This window comes from Gopherus evgoodei, chromosome 3 (assembly GCF_007399415.2).
Source record: "Gopherus evgoodei ecotype Sinaloan lineage chromosome 3, rGopEvg1_v1.p, whole genome shotgun sequence".
Taxonomy (NCBI): domain Eukaryota; kingdom Metazoa; phylum Chordata; order Testudines; family Testudinidae; genus Gopherus; species Gopherus evgoodei.
Genome location: NC_044324.1, coordinates 30,495,897 through 30,513,623, shown reverse-complemented (window position 1 = coordinate 30,513,623; position 17,727 = coordinate 30,495,897). Strand labels below are relative to the sequence as shown.

Below are 17,727 nucleotides of genomic sequence, written 5' to 3'. Positions count from 1 at the left end.
TCCGGGGAGGGAGGGGGGCGAGACAAGGAGGCTTCAGGGGCCCTACGCTCCGCAGTCGCCGGTCTAGCAGGGAGCTGCTGGGGGCCCTGGGCCTGATGGTATGCCCAGGGTGTCCAGAATCCCCACTGTTGTGGGCCTTGGTCTTGCAGCGGCGGATCCCCGAACAGCGCCGCTTGCCGGTCGGTGCCCAGCGCATACCCGCTGTCCGTCTGGGAGGATACGGACGGCTGTCTCGAGGGCCACGGTGGGGCCGACCCTGGATGGTAAGGGTCTGTGTGGGCCGGCACGAAGGATCGTCTCGGTGCCGGGGACCGGTGCCGGGAGTCATATCGGTGCCGGGACCGGGATCGGGACCGGGATCTATCACGGTGCCAGGATCCTGATCGGTACCGGGTGCCGCTTCGGTACCGGGACCTGCCACCAGCTCGGTGCCAGGAGGTCGACCGGGACCTACCACCAGCTCGGCGCCGGGAGGTCGACCGAGACCGGGACCTGCCACCAGCTCGGTGCCGGGAGGTCGACCGGTGCGGCGAGTAGCGTCGGGACCTGCTCCTGGAGTCGCGGTGCCGGTGTCGCCGACTGGAGCCTGACCGCGACCGTCTCGATGCCGACCGTTGCCGCGAGTGCGACCGGTACCGCTGAGGGGAGCGGTGCCGGGACTGCGAGCGGCGTCGGGATCTGGAGCGCCCAAGACGTCGGGACCTGGATGGCGAACGACTGTCTCTGGGCGGCGCCGACAGCATGGGCTTGCCTCTGGACACAACCTGCACCGGAGGTACCGGGGGTGGCAGCCGAGTGGGCTCAGTCAGGGCAATAAGGTCCCGAGCCGAGGCGAAGGTCTCCGGTGTGGATGGGACCACTACCTCAACCCCAGATCTCATGGGGGAGCTCGGCGGCACCGGACTCAACGGACCCGCTGGGCCCGGAGTCAACGGTGCTGACGGTGCCGGCGGCGCCGCGGCCGATGTCGAGGCCGGGCGCTCAAGCCGGGTCTGCCTGGCCGGAGTATCAGACTTCGACGGCCTTGGCTCTGATTCCGGTGCCGGAGAAGGTCGGTGCCGGGGAGTCTTCTCGGTGCCGGAGCGATCCGGTGCCGGTGCCGATACCACGGCCTGCGAAGCCGACGGGTCAAGTGCCGCCTCCATCAGGAGAGTTCGGAGCCTCTGATCCCTCTCCTTTTTTGTCCTCGGCTTAAAAGCCTTACAGATGCGGCACTTGTCGGATCTGTGCGATTCCCCGAGGCACTTCAGGCACGCTTCGTGGGGATCGCTGGTAGGCATGGGCTTCTTGCAGGCCGCACACTGCTTGAAGCCCGGCGAAACAGGCATGAGCCTGGCGCCGGGTGCCGGGAAGGGCTAAGCCCCCGGCGAAGAACTACTTAACAACTATTTAACTAAACTATCTACTTAACAAACTAATTAACAACTATAATGGAACTAGAGATGAACGATAGATAAACGATAGAGAACTAGGAGAGCTAGGGACGTGGAGGACAGCTAAGCCGCGCTCCACAGTTCCAACGACCGACACGGCGGTAAGAAGGAACCGAGGAGCGGGCGGGCCGGCAGGGGTATATATAGAGCGCCATGGCGGCGCCACTCTAGGGGGCGACCTGCCGGCCCACTGGAGTTGCTAGGGTAAAAAAAGTTTCCGACGAACGTGCACGCGCGGCGCGCACACCTACCTGGAATGGATGTGAGCAATCACTCGAAGAAGAACTTCCATTATCTAGCTGAAGGTCAGAGAGGGATGGTATCAAGTATCAGAGGGGTAGCCATGTTAGTCTGGATCTGTAAAAGCAGCAAAGAATCCTGTGGCACCTTATAGACTAACAGACATTTTGGAGCATGAGCTTTCATCTGAGGAAGTGGGTATTCACCCATGAAAGCTCATGCTCCAAAACATCTGTTAGTCTATAAGGTGCCACAGGATTCTTTGCTGCTTTTACAGAGGGATGGTAGTAAGTCCAACTGAATAAAGATTGGAGTAACATTTATTTATCCCTGAAACAGTGTGCAGGATTTTTGCAAAACACAGGAGTACTGTCTTTTGGTAGAGCATCTCATCGAGAAGAGCAGCCAGAACATAAGAACGGCCATACTGGGTCAGATCAATGGTCCATCTAACCCAGTATCCTGTCTTCCGACAATGACCAAAGACAGGTTCTTCAGAGGGAATGAACAGAACAGGTAATCATCAAGTGATCCATACCATGTCACCGATTCCCAGTTTCTGGCAAACAGAGGATAGGGACACTTCAGAGCATGATTTTGCATCCCTGCTCATCCTGGCTAATAGCTATTGATGGACCTATCTTCCATGAACTTATCTAGTTTTTTTTTTTAACCCTGGCTAATCTTGGCCTTCACAACATCCTCTGGCAAAGATTCCACAGGTTGACCGGGTGTTCTTTGAAGTAGTACTTCCTTTTGTTGTTTTAAACCTGCTGCCTATTAATTTCATTTGGTGATTCCTAATTCTTGTGTTATGAGAAGGAGTAAATAGCACCTCCTTATTTACTTTCTCTACATCAGTCATATCATATCATACACCTCTATCATATACCCCATAGTCATCTGTTTTCCAAGCTAAAAAGTTCAAGCCTTATTAATCTCTCCTCATACGGAAGTTGTTCTATACCTCTAATCATTTTTGTTGCCTTTTCTGTACCTTTCCCAAGTCCAATATATATTTTTTGAGATGGGGCAACCAGATCTGCAAGCAGTATTCAAGATGTGGGCATACCATGGATTTATATAGATGCAATATGATATTTTCTGTCTTGTTATCTACCCCTTTCCTAATGATACCCAATGTTCTGTTAGCGGCACATTGAGTGGATGTTTTCAGAGAACTATCCACAATGATTCCAAGATCTCTTTCTTGAGTGGAAACAGCTAATTGAGACCCCATCATTTTACATATATAGTTGGGATTATGTTTTTCAATGTGTACTACTTTGGCGGATGAAATTCAATGTTGATAAATGTATTTTGTTGCCCAGTCACCCAGTTTTGTGAAATCTCTTTGTAACCTTTTGCAGTCTGTTTTGGACTTAACTATCTTGAGTACTTTGCAGATGACACAAAACTTTGCCATTTCACTGTTTATCCCTTTTTCCAGATCATTTATGAACATGTCGATCAGTACTGGTCCCAGTACAGACCCCTGAGGGACACTATTTTACCTCTCTACGTTCTGAAAACTGACTATTTATTCCTACGCTTTGTTTCCTATCTTTTAACCAGTTACGGAACCATGAGAGGACCTTCCCTCTTATCCCATGACAGGTTAGTTTGCTCAAGAACCAGAAGACTAAACCTTATCTTTTGCAGAGTCCTGCCCACGACAAAGGATGCAGGAAAGGAATTAAAGAGGTATTTCAGGAATGATTAGGATAGCAGGTCCATGGCTGCTGCTCCTTGTGACAAGCAAGGTGTTTTACAACTGATTTTAGGATGCAAACAGATCTACCTTTGGTTGTCCAAATTTGTCTGGGACAATGCCAACAGGTAGATGCTACATTTTGATGGATTTATGTTCTGACAATTTAACAACACAATTGAGTTTGCCCACAGAGCAATTTTTAAACTAGGAGATGGGGGAAAGCCGACTGCTGCAGAGGAGCATGTGGATCAGACAGACTTCTCTTGAGGGAGAGTCTAATGACAGAGAACCTTCAGGTTATAGTCAGGAGCAGAGGATGGAAGAGGATAAAGTAAGGGCCAGATCAGAGGATAAACAGTCACATAAAAAAGAATCTGACACATCAGAAAATGGCAAACAAATAAACAGGGACAAGTTTTTAAAGTGCTTGTACATATATGCTAGAAGTCTAAATAACAAGATGGGTGAACTAGAGTGCCTGGTGATAAAGGAGGATATTGATATAATAGGCATCACAGAAACCTGGTGGATTGAGACCAATCAATAGGACACAATCATTCCGGGGTACAAAATATATCGTTAGGACAGAACAGGTCGTGCAGGGAGGGGAGTGGCACTATATACGAAAGAACATGTAGATTCAAATGAAGCAAAAATCTTAAGCGAATCCACATGTTCCATAGAATCTCTATGGACAGATATTTAATGCTCTAATAAAAATATAACATTAGGGATCTATTATCGACCACCTGACCAGGACAGTAATAGTGATGATGAAATGCTAAGAGAAATTAGAGAGGCTATCAAAATTAAGAACCCAATAATAGTAGGGGATTTCAATTATCCCCATATTGACTGGGAACATTTCACTTCAGGATGAAATGCAGAGATAAAATTTCTCAATACTTTAAATGACTGCTTCATGGAGCAACTGGTACGGGACCCACAAGGGGAGAGGCAACTCTAGATTTAATCCTTGGAGCACAGGAGCTGGTCCAAGAGGTAACTATAGCAGGACCACTTGGAAATAGTGACCATAATACAATAGCATTCAACATCCCTGTGGTGGGAAGAACATCTCAACAGCCCAACAGTGTGGCATTTAATTTCAAAAGGGGAAACTATGCAAAAATGAGAGGGTTAGTTAAACAGAAGTTAAAAGGTACAATGACAAAAGTGAAATCCCTGCAAGCTGCATGGGCGCTTTTCAAAGACACCATAATAGAGGCCCAACTTCAATGTATATCCCAAACTAAAAAACACAGTAAAAGAACCAAAAAAAAGAGCCACCGTGGCTTAACAACCATGTAAAAGAAGCAGTGAGAGATAAAAAAACTTCCTTTATGAAGTGGAAGTCAAATCCTAGTGAGATAAATAGAAAGGAGCATAATCACTGCCAAATTAAGTGAAAGAGTATAATAAGAAAAGCCAAAGAGGAGTTTGAAGAATGGCTAGCAAAAACTCCAAAGGTAATAACAAAATAGTTTTTAAGTACATCAGAAGCAGGAAGCCTGCTAAACAACCAGTGGGGCCCCTGGATGATCAAGATACAAAAGGAGCGCTTAAAGATGATAAAGTAATTGCGGAGAAACTAAATGGATTCTTTGCTTCAGTCTTCACAGCTGAGGATGTAAGGGAGATTCCCAAACCTGAGCTGGCTTTTGTAGGTGACAAATTGAGGAACTGTCACAGATTGAAGTGTCACTAGAGGTGGTTTTGGAATTAATTGATAAACTTAACATTAACAAGTCACCAGGACCAGATGGCATTCACCCAAGAGTTCTGAAATAACTCAAATGTGAAGTTGTGGAACTATTAACCAAGATTTGTAACCTGTCCTTTAAATGAGCTTCGGTACCCAATGACTGGAAGTTAGCTAATGTAATGCCAATATTTAAAAAGGGCTCTAGAGGTGATCCCGACAATTAGAGACTGGTAAGTCTAATGTCAGTACTGGGCAAATTAGTCGAAACAATAGTTAAGAATAAAATTGTCAGACACATAGAAAAACAAACTGTTGAGCAATAGTCAACATGGTTTCTGTAAAGGGAAATCATGTTTTACTAATCTATTACAGTTCTTTGAAGGGGTCAACAAACATGTGGACAAGGGGGATCCAGTGGACATATTCCCTCACCAAAAGCTCTTACGTAAATTAAGCTGCCATGGGATAAGAGGGAAGATCCTTTCATGGATTGAGAACTGGTTAAAAGACAGGGAACAAAGGGTAAAAATAAATGGTAAATTCTCAGAATGGAGAGGGCTAACTAGTGGTGTTCCCCAAGGGTCAGTCCTCAGACAAATCCTATTCAACTTATTCATAAATGATCTGGAGAAAGGAGTAAACAGTGAAGTGGCAAAGTTTGCAGATGATACTAAACGGCTCAAGATAGTTAAGATCAAAGCAGACTGTGAAGAACTTCAAAAACATCTCACAAAACGAAGTGACTGGGCAACAAAATGGCAAATGAAATTTAATGTGGATAAATGTAAAGTAATTCACATTGGAAAAAATAACCCCAACTATACATACAATATGATGGGGGCTAATTTAGCTACAATGAGTCAGGAAAAAGATCTTGGCGTCATCGTGGACAGTTCTCTGAAGATGTCCACACAGTGTGCAGAGGCGGTCAAAAAAGCAAACAGGATGTTAGAAATCATTAAAAAGGGGATAGAGAATAAGACAGATAATATATTATTGCCCTTATATAAATCCATGGTACTCCCACATCTTGAATACTTTGTACAGATGTGGTCTCCTCATCTCAAAAAAGATATACTGGCACTAGAAAAGGTTCAGAAAAGGGCAACTAAAATGATTAGGGGTTTGGAGAGGGTCCCATATGAGGAAAGATTAAAGAGGCTAGGACTCTTCAGCTTGGAAAAGAGGAGACTAAGGGGGGGGGATACGACATATATAAAATCATGAGTGATGTGGAGAAAGTGGATAAGGAAAAGTTATTTACTTATTCCCATAATACAAGAACTAGAGGTCACCAAATGAAATTAATAGGCAGCAGGTTTAAAACAAATAAAAGGAAGTTCTTCTTCACGCAGCACACAGTCAACTTGTGGAACTCCTTGCCTGGGGAGGTTGTGAAGGCTAGGACTATAACAGGGTTTAAAAGAGAACTGGAGAAATCCATGGAGGTTAAATCCATAAATGGCTATTAGCCAGAATGGATAAGGAATGGTGTCCCTAGCCTCTCTTTGTCGGAGGATGGAGATGGATGGCAGGAGAGAGATCACTTGATCACTGCCTGTTAGGTTCACACAGACCCCGGGGCACCTGGCATTGGCCACTGTCGGTAGACAGGATACTGGGCTAGATGGACCTTTGGTCTGACCCGGTACGGCCGTTCTTATGTTCTTACGTTATGCACAGAGAATGGAAGTACATAGGTAGGATTTTCCCCTGCCCATGTTATGAGGGTTTAATCTTCCCTAAGGAGAGGGACTGACCTGGTTCTTCCTGATTGCTGACAACTAAGCATACATCGTGTTGTTCATCATAATTAAAATGTGGTTATTTAGCTAGTGATTAGCTAAGGACATAAACAATCCAAACAAATTCCCATCTGTTATTTCTCATGCGGTACTTGAAAGAGCAGTCTGCACCTCTATGACAGGCATGTTATTCATTCTGCTGCGTAACAGAGAAGCAAAGGCAAAACAGGCTTTTCACTTAGCAATTCCTGCATCTAACCCAATAACTTAAGGTTGAACACAAGTATATATTTCAGAAAGACATTTAAATGTCATTAAAAGACTCCAAGTGATGCAAAATTAACTGTATCCCAGGGTAAACTGTTTACCACTCTCAATGGTAAAAATGTCCAGTTTGAACTTTGCCAACATCAGCTTCCAGCCATTGGACATTGCTATGTCTGTCTGCCAGATTAATGGAGCTCTCTAGTAACATATCTCCCCCCGTGTAGTTACTTATGGCATATGATTAAACAACTTTCCAACCTGCTCTCTGATAAGATGAACAGACTATACTTCTTTAGTTTCATTTTAAGGAGCATGTTCCAGACTACCTATTCCTGTATCTCTTCTCTGAACATTGTCTAATTTTTCCAACATCCTTTTTAAAATACTGACACCAGAACTTAAAGTGTTCCAGCAGCAGTCTGACCAACATTCTTTTCCTTGCTTGCCACTGGCTTGCTGTATGGCCTTTCTTGCAAGGATTTTTGTTCCTTAATCCTTAAGATACTGATGTGTATTTTCAACTATTTTTTTTTTTTTGGGAGGGTCTGGCAATTATTATACAGCAGTGCTTTCTAACCTAGAGGTTGTGATCCTAAGGTGGGTCACAACAGAATGACTAATGGGAGACAACCAAACTGGGGGAAAAGCCTGTGAAATTAATAAGCAGAAGCTGTGGTTGGAAAGTGGAAGAAAGACAAAGAGGAAGGGTCAGAGGTAAAATGGCAAAGAATAAGACTGGAGGCACAGCTTAAAAGGGTAATCAGTTTTCAGGTGACCAACAGAGGAAGACTCTGCAATATACTGAATCTCTTTATGTAGAAATCTTTTCTTTTCATCTTGTTTTCTTCCAAAGTAAACCACTACTGCATTGTAGCATGGAAGTGGATCAAGGGAACTAAATATTGAGCTAAACACCTTATTCGGTCTTACTCAAAATTAATTCAAATTGGTTTAGATATGACCACCCTTACAAACTGAAAGCTAGCTGAAGGACTGACAACAAATGGTCATGATAAATGAACAAATGGCAACACTAGCTTGGAAAATTCTGATGTAGACTTGGGATCATTAATGAGCCCAAGGATAGAATTAACCGCCCGCCAGTGAAATCTGCAGATACTAAAATGGGAAGTGCTGAACCCCTGCAGAGACAGAAAAATAAATTGACCTATGGGGATTAGAAATATGATCAGGAAATGAAATTCAATTCAGAAAAACGCATACATGAAAACAAGAGACCATAACAGGAACAATGTCTTCACTAGAAAGAAAAACTATCTGGACATTTAAAAAAAAAAAGTCTACCTATTCACCCCTGGCATAGCAAAAAAAATAAAAAGGTGCCACTCGTTGCAGCGCTTTTACTCATCCGGTGGGGCTTTTACTCACCCAGCAGCGCTCCGGGTCTTCGGTGGCAGGCCCTTCACTCACTCCAGGTGTCTTCCGCAGCACTGAAGGACCTGTTGCTGGAAATGCTGTCGAAGACCCACAGAGAGAGTGAAGGTCCCACCGCTGGAGACCCGGAGCCACCGGGTGAGTAAAAGCGCCGGTGTTGCTCTTTTTTTTTTTTGTTTGGATCGCTCCCCTGAGTGAGTAAAAATTAAAAAGGCATGAAGAAATTGACAAGGTGCCACTTGTGCTCAGTGGGGGTGCGGCCACTGCCCCGTTCCCCTCCTCCCCAGCTACCCTACTGCATTACAACACTACACTTTACAAAAAGTGCTAAAGAGTTAGGCCTGATTTACACTAAAAAGTTTGGCTGATCCACTTATGTTGCTCAGGAGTGTAAAAAATCAATATTCGAGCATTGTAGTTAAGCCGACCTAACCACCAGTGTACAAAGCGCTAGGCTGATGGAAGAATTCTTCTGTCGAACTAGCTACTGCGTCTCAGGGAGGTGGATCACCTATGCCAATGAGAGAACCCTTCCCAGCAGCATAGGTTGCATTTACACTGAAATGCTACAGCAGTGCTGAGCCATGCCGCTGTAGTGTTTCAAGTGTAGACAAGCCCTTAGTCTCTGACTTTTCCCAATGTGTTCATTGGTTAAACAGTAAAGTTATATCAAAGGGTTCAGTGACAACGGGCATAAAAAACTGATACAGTTTTTTAGTTCCCACATTCAGAAGAATCACATCATAAAAGAGATAATCTGCTCTTGGTACAGCTCTGATAAGACCACACCTGGAATACTGTGTTCAGTCTGGTGCCAAGAAAACAAACTGGAGTTCAGGGAATAAACAACAAAAACACATCACAAAACTAGGGTGCACTAACGTGTAACTTGCGTAAAAGAATTACGAAAAGGGAAATCTATGGAAAATACAGCAAACTTCCTGAGAGCAAGAAAAGTGGAATAGGGTCCCGAAGAAATGGTAGAAGCCCCTTTGGAACATTTCATATAAGTTAGGATAAAGTAACTGGAATGTACCCTACCTCCTGTGGTTGAGAGGATTATTTCATTAGGGTTTGTAAGGTGCTTAGAGACTATAGATCAGTCTGTGAAAAACAAAATGCTCACCAGCTAAAACTTCAAATTTGTTTTCTCATCGAGAACTAATACTTTTCTTACAAAGATCAGAGCCCAAAAATGATCTCTAACATATTAAGTTGAAATATTGTTTGTTTTGATTGTCAAAAGGCATTTCTCTAATATTCTGAAAGACAGATAGGCAAGTAATTAAAAAGTTAGTGCATCATGCATGTAAAACAATCATTTGTTGGGGATTTGATATTTCAGTTTAATTTTAAAAGTAACTGTTTACAAAGAGCTATCTTCATTTTCTTTTCACTCAATACTTGTGTAAAGTAAACTAGCATGTGTCAGTTCATACACAACCATATTGTACTTTTTTAGCTGTGTAATCAAAGCATTAAAATCACATGTATTGTGGTTGATACAGTTTATGTCTGCAGATGTAGGTAACATCACTGCATCCGTTTACAGTCTGTTTACATAAAACACTAGTTATTAAGTCCATAATAAAATAAATGTATCCACAATTTTGTTTATCTTGATCTCCTTAAGAGATCTGCCTTGACTCAGTTTTCTCAATATATTCCAAACGGATCATAGCCAAACAATATTATTTTGCATTGTCTTCAAGTGATCTGGCATAACAAGCAACACAGTATAGATGGTGCATATTTGCAAAATATCTCACAGTTGCCTCTATGATATCAGTGTTTGAAGCTGCAGTCACTTTTGGAGACTTAACTAGAAAAATTTGAAAACACGATTCAAAATAAATTCAATCTTTTTAAGATGGATAAATCTTAATGAGACTGAGAATAGCAAGCCTGATGATATGTTTTGATACAGTGCACTAAACACAAGGAATATTTTTATCAAGTGGCCTGCGTGCCATTTGAATAACCCATATTTATCACTGTATTGTCTAAATGAGCCAATCACTTTTGATGTGATCTTTACACCTGATTCCTATAACCTCCTAAAGCTACCCTGTATATCAACATCTTTTTTCAGATTTCACCTCTACTACGTCAGCAAAGAGACAAGGTAGCCCTTCATTAATGCGATGTACATGGACTCTGTTAGCTGCAGAACTGTCAGATCCTCAGCAAGTAGAGTAGTAAGTCTAGCTTTCAGTATGCATTTCTCTGAATTTCCTAAGAGACTTTATAATATAGTGTTTTTAAAATCTCTCACTCTGTGGGTGTTAATATAGTTTAAGTGAAGGAAAAGGCTATTTTTAAACAGCAGAGTATTTCAAATTATTTAAAATTGCACCTCTCATGGAAGGAAGCTTTTGTTCCTCCTTCCTAGGCCATGGCGCATGCACTGGTCCATCACCACTAAGGTTGTCCACTGAAGAAGCCATGTCACTAAGGGTATAATAAGTTGCCCTAATTTCCAGCCAGTTTATAACTGTTATTTTCCTTTGGGTCCGAGAATCCTGCAAAAGCCCCAACACCCTAGGCTTGGGTTAGTGGAAATAACTTTAGAAAGCAACAGCAGAGAATTTTTCACAATCTGTACATTGTCTGCTCTTCTTCCCCAAGCTTATCAGCTAACAAGCCCAATATGTTAACATTATAGTTCCATTTATCATAGTTCTTAGATACTGGAGTTAACGTAGACACCACCTTAGGATATTGTAAATATGGTCTTCAGATGCCTGAAAAATTGGTTTGTCTCATCAATAAACTTCATTAACCAAGCTAAGAATCTGAACAAGCTAAATTTTATTAGAATTTCCAAACCTCCAACAGGATTTTCTAATCACCTACAAATATTTACCTCTCCCATTCCCCGAGATTCTAGTGCAAGAGCTTGAAACTCATGATTCATCTCATCCACAGATCGAACCTGAAGAAAAAATTAATGACAATTAGCAACTATTAGATAGTGAAGTATATCTTAAATACAGTTATATATTCCCCATATGATTTTACTGTTTTTTTTAAAATAGTTTCTGAAGTTCAGTTTCTAAAATTTGCTATTCAATCTATAATCATACATCTCTCAGATTTGGTAAATGAGTCTACTTAGAGCCTGCAACCAGTTCTTTAATGCTTCATGTTAAAATCTGTTTTGCATTATTGTTAAGAACAAATATTTTAAAAAAACTATAAATGTATCATATTACAGTACACGAACTACCACAAAAACAATGAGGAATTTTCTATCTGCAAACACACACAAGCATAAGTGAAATTAATGATTGGTGTATACATATTAATTTGGAAAAGAAATGATTTGTTGCACACAAAGTTACTGAGTACACTTGAGGGAAGACAAAAGTATGAAAAAATCTCATGAGTGCACACAAGTGACTATCACTACTGTCTATCCTATTCCCATTAGAAACACTGACTTCACATCCCAAAAAACACTTAGTATATTTTCTACCTCTAAGGAACTTTCAAAACTAGGGAAAACTTAGAAAAAGAAGGGGGACGAGAACAAGTAAAACTAAAATTGGTTTGTTTGCAACACTAAAATATGAGAGGGCACAGCAATGAAATGATTTAGAAACACAAATTATCCCTAAAATTATGGAAGAAAATGAAGATGCAAATTTCCTTGCTTTTGCTGTTCTCTGCTGGATCCCAAGGAATCAGTTGCTCCAGGAATGCTGTGCATGTGCATTTTCCCATACACAGTAACTGACACTGCACAAACATGCATTTGTATAAACAGATGTTTAGCTAACAAGGTATACAAATGCTGTTTTCTTTCACATATCAGGGTTTCTTGTCATTCATAAACTTGTTTATGAAAACATGAAAAAAACGGAACATGCTCAAAATTGCATGTGCAAATGTTATCTTTCTGTTGACAGACTGGATAAACTTGCAGTTTTATAAATTCCCAACAGCAAGTTTTTTGTAGCAAATTTAGCATTTTGAATTTAAGCAGCAGTGTTGATTTCTTGGCAATTTCCATTGCTAAAACTCACTCCTCTCAAGCTGTCATTACTGAGCATATTAAACTAAAAACTATTAATCTCTGAAGTCAGCATATGAGTACATACATAATTTTTCTGAAGCAAATGCTTAACTGAAAGTCATATAAGAACACTTCTTCATGAAGAATATGATTTTGGTTATTTTAATTCATTATTTCCGTCCTCAGTGAGCAATCAATGTATTCAACCAGCACTAGCAGAATACTTAGTTTTGAACTGAATTATCGAAAGAGCAACCTAAACACAAACTTTCTTTTCCCAATACTAGAAAACTGGGCATTTAAGTCAATGAGGTTGATTTTTACACTGATTGTATGAATGAAACTGAAGTAAGACAAAACAGAACATTATGCTCCTATAAAAATGTCTAAGAACAAATTTTAGGCTGGAGCAAAATTAACAGCAAATTAGTAACCTATTTAAATAAAGAAACTTATTTCAAAAACTCAGGGAAGTGATGAACAATCCTTGTGTGTGTGGGAAAAGATTGTTGAGGAAAGAATGAAATGGCAAAATTTCAGTTTTGAAAGACACTTCTGAATTTGGATAATCTAAATTTCTAATGACTGAATTTACCTGCACAGATATTCATACGAAACAATGCAAGACTTTTATATATATAATACTGTGAACCACTTCACTATAGGCCTGGCTACACTGGAGAGTTGCAGCGCTGGTGGTGGGTTTACAGCGCTGCAACTTAGTAACTGTCCACACCTGCAAGGCACATCCAGCGCTGCAACTCCCGGGCTGCAATGCTGGCTGTACACCTGGTCTGCTTGGGGTGTAACGATTGCAGCGCTGGTGATGCAGTGCTGCTCATCAAGTGTGGCCACCAAAAGCGCTGTTATTGGCCTCCAGGGTATTAGGAGTTATCCCAGAATGCCTGCTCACAACAAACCGGAAGAATGGCTGAACTCCGAGCTCCCCCGAGCTGCTTATCTAAAAAACAAACACAGCTCCTGTTTGCTGGAGCGAGCGGAGGCAGGCAGGGGAATTGCTTTGGAAGATTCACAGCTGTTTGCTTGAAGAGAGAAGTCACACGGCAGAGGGGGAGGGGAGAGTCCGTGTTGAGCAGCTGCTTATGTGGTCTGAAGGCTATTTAGGAGTGCATAATTTGCATTCAGTGAATAAGAGAGGGGTGGAGGAAGGGCTCGAAACTTTTAAATTGACTGCAGGTTGGTGACGTGTATGTTCCAGTCCTTAGAACTTGCAAGGCAGGGAGCGGACACATCCAAATATCCACACTCTCTCTGTCCCCCACGTTCCCCCTCACCTCCCTCTTTTGAAAAGCACGTTGCAGCCACTTGAACGCTGGGACAGCTGCCCATAATGCACACTCCCAACAGCGCTGCAAATGTGGCCACACTGCAGCGCTGGTAGCTGTCAGTGGTGGCCACACTGCAGCGCTTTCCCTACACAGCTCTACGAAGACAGCTGTAACTCCCAGCGCTGTACAACTGTAAGTGTAGCCAAACCCTATTACTTTGCAATTTATTATTGACAGGAAAAAAACTTGATATATACACAATTTCATCTCCAAGAGCATCGTTTTGTTCAATTAGCACTTTTCAAACAATTTGCAATAAATTCTTCTTAGTCTACATTCATTTAACACAGATGTTGTGTAAGTCACTAACAATTAGCCACATTTATAAGTCATTAACATTTTATTGTATTTATTTTGATGCAAAAGATTAAATGTACATTGCCATGCCTACCCAGTTTTCAACATTAAAAATACCTCAATTACAGTCACACAGTCCTCCAGAGCTCTACAAAAAGAGCAAAAGGGCAACAACGTAATTAAATACATAGGTTACCCTTACATGCTTTAACAAATAAAACTGAGGAGCTGGAGGTCTCTGTGGTTGTAGATCAATCCTGTTCATTGCTCTGAACTTTATTTTGCCCATGTTCCATTCTCATAAGCATGAAATTTGAAAGATTATTACTGTTACTATTAGTAATGCTATTGCAAGACTGTACTGTTACCAGAAAAGTGGAGCTGTCATTTGTGTCTTCTTCAGGACACACGCTGTCATCAGAAAAAGTAGTACACAAAACACTGCCATAGCATTGCAAGTAACACTGATGTTTTAAATGGTCTCCATTCGCTAATCACTATCATACTAGATTTCCTGTGTCTTGCTACCAAAATTTTCCTATTTCTTCATTGAATTCAAGAATTTACTAAGGAAATCTACAGAACCAAAAGGAAAATATGTTGGCTGAAATCACATAAGCAGACAAGAAGTTCTGATTAGCATTGCTTATTACTTTTATTACCATAGTAATAGGGGCCCTAGTCATAGACCAGGATTCTATTGTAACAGACAATGTACAAACCCAGAACAAAAAAAGACAGTCCTGCTTGGTTCCTCTGATCCAGAAGTAACATTTATCTAATTAATTTAAAATGCCTTACTCCTTTGGTGCAGTCTAATGAAAAGATCTTTCAGTACAGAGTTTTTTGATTTCTTTACAATTTAAACACATTGTCAAATACTTTGTTCGATATATATTTCCCCATTATTTGTAATAATGTATGAACTACTGAGAAAAAGGTGCCTTCTCTTAATTATTTTGCCTTTAACTTATTTCCCCGAGCACTTTTCAAAGTTTTCAGTTGAGTTCAAAACTATTGTGTCAGTTTTCAGCTAGTACTAAGGCTAAATCTAGAATAAGAGTCAGAAACGTGATTCCCTTGCTTGTGCACGCACTCCCACTAGCTCCCATCGAACCAGCGTGAACATAATTACAAGTGTTGCCCCAGTAGCAAGCATAGTGACAGCGAAGGCCACTAAGCTGTGTGGAGTACATACCCACAGATTTAGGCAACTTCATACTCTGCATGGCTCAGCTGTGCCTCTACTGCTGCTACCCATGCTACTGTGGCAACACTGCAGTATTTATATTTCCACTAGCTGGATGAGAGCTAGCACAAGCACCTGTACACAAGCAGGGGAATCACACCAATAGCTCATATTGTAGACAGCCATTGTTTTGCACAATTTTTTATTATAGCACAGGGAATAGTGTTAAGTAAACTAGTGCTGTTAAGCCCACAGCAAAGTCTCTCTTTAATTAATGTCATATTTAGTTAATTAGTTTAGAGGTCAATTTGGAAAAATCAAAAGATCCAGCTGTTTGAAATGTAACAAATGAGTTGTAGTTCATTTTAGAAGTCTAAGTAGGGCAAGCTCCCACACAAAAGGGAAAAAAAAAAGAACATTTTCAAAGCAAGGGTTCTTTGCTTTGCATCTTCTCACCTTTGTGCAGGCCACCCCAACAACTCAGCTAGCACTTCTGGAAAAAGAGAATCTTTTCTGTAGATGGAAAGGCCCTGTTTCTGGTTGAACACATTTGCCTTTTGTTTAACTTTCCCCTTAAAATCATTTTGTTGAGTATTCTCTTCCATCAGTCAAATGCTTTTGGCATTAGGAGCTAGCAGTAGTCCCGATATTTAATATAGATAACTCATTCCAAATGTCAGAAGCAGGTAAATTCTCCAATAAAAACAAAATATACACAAAGTTGAGACTAAGTACCTATGACACATTCCCCAGACACAGCACATTCCCCGATAGGTATGTATAAATTTTTTACAATAAAATAAATCCATGTAGGATAAAATAAGCAAACAAAACAGAATATATCCATCTTAGTTTTAAAAAATATTCAAGTGTAAATTAAAAGTGTTGTAATGTCTTCCTTGACTTTCTGGTCAAAACTCTTTCAAAGTATGTTTTCCCCCCTCTGCTACTGCATATCATTATTGCACAAGTGTCTAAAGCAGGAATAGGCAACCCGCAGCACACTAGCTAATTTTCAGCGGCACTCACAATGCCCGGGTCCTGGTCACCAGTCCGGGGGGCTCTGCATTTTAATTTAGTTTTAAATGAAGCTTCTTAAACATTTTAAAATCTCATTTACTTTACATACAACAATAGTTTAGTTATAGACTTACAGAAAGAGACCTTCTAAAAACATTAAAATGTATTACTGGCACGCAAAACCTCAAATCAGAGTGAATAAATGAAGACTCAGCACACCACTTCTGAAAGATTGCCAACCCATCGTCTAAAGACTGCTCATCTTTACTGTGTTAATATCACTAACCAATGCAAGAAAGTACCTCTGAATTCTGGTACTGATAAAAGTGAATGTAAAGGCTTTTTATCTAAGTTCTATTTACTCACTGAAGACAGATCCCTACCTTAGAAAGTTCATTAAAAGATATTAGGTTAGAGCAGGGGTCGGCAACCTTTCAGAAGTGGTATGCCGAGTCTTCATTTTTTCACTCTAATTTAAGGTTTGCGTGCCAGTAATAAATGTTAACTTTTTAGAAGGTCTCTTTCTATAAGTCTATAATAAATAACTAAACTATTGTTGTATGTAAAGTAAATAGGTTTTTAAAATGTTTAAGCAGCTTCATTTAAAATTAAATTAAAATGCAGAGGCCCCTGGACAGGTGGCCAGGACCCAGGCAGTGTGAGTGCCACTGAAAATCAGCTCAAGTGCCACCTTTGGCACAGGTGCCATAGGTTGCCTACTCCTGGGTTAGAGCGTTGCCCTTTGGTCTGTTGTAACATCTTTGATCGAGGAATAGATGTGGATTAAGTCTTGACCTAACTGATCTTAATTGTCACAAAAAAGGTAACTTGTATTGTTACCCTAAAGCATTATCTCAGGTTACCAACATTTCATCCCACCCACTGAAATAGAAAACAAACAAACTAACAAAAAGACATCAGCAACACGAACACACCATATCCTAAATACCTATCATGTAGATGCACATGGAATCAACAAACTATACATCCACTCGCTTACATACTCTGTTAGGAGTTCCAGCTCCAATTTTTAAGTATTAACAGTTTCAAGAGGTACCTTTATTCGGTCATGAACTTGGTAAGCAGTTTTTAGAATAATCAATTCAGTTCACCATACAAAAACACCATAGTCTCCATTACACCTGCCTTTTTACATTTCACTTCCAACCTCTCCCTTACCCTAGTCCCCCTTAATGTATCTCTACACAGCAATAAAAGCCTGTAGCATGGCCACGACTGGCCCAGGTCAGCTGACTCAGGTTTGCAGGGTTATAAAATGTCAGGGTAGACATTCGGGCTCAGAGACCCCAAATATTTACACTGGAATTGTATAGCCCTGCAGTCCGAGCCCCGCA

At 41.2% G+C, this 17,727-nt stretch overlaps 1 protein-coding gene across 15 annotated transcripts in view; it reads right to left on the bottom strand.

Annotated features, from left to right (window-relative positions):
- Positions 1 to 17,727, bottom strand: part of PUM2 (pumilio RNA binding family member 2) — a 144,165-nt gene that overhangs the window by 83,609 nt on the left and 42,829 nt on the right. For all 15 annotated transcript variants that reach the window (XM_030555360.1, XM_030555355.1, XM_030555351.1 and 12 more), the window contains one exon: positions 11,366 to 11,434. In XM_030555360.1, coding sequence (XP_030411220.1) covers positions 11,366 to 11,416 — 51 coding nt within the window. In that variant the 5' untranslated portion in view covers positions 11,417 to 11,434. The remainder of the gene's footprint in view (positions 1 to 11,365; positions 11,435 to 17,727) is intronic.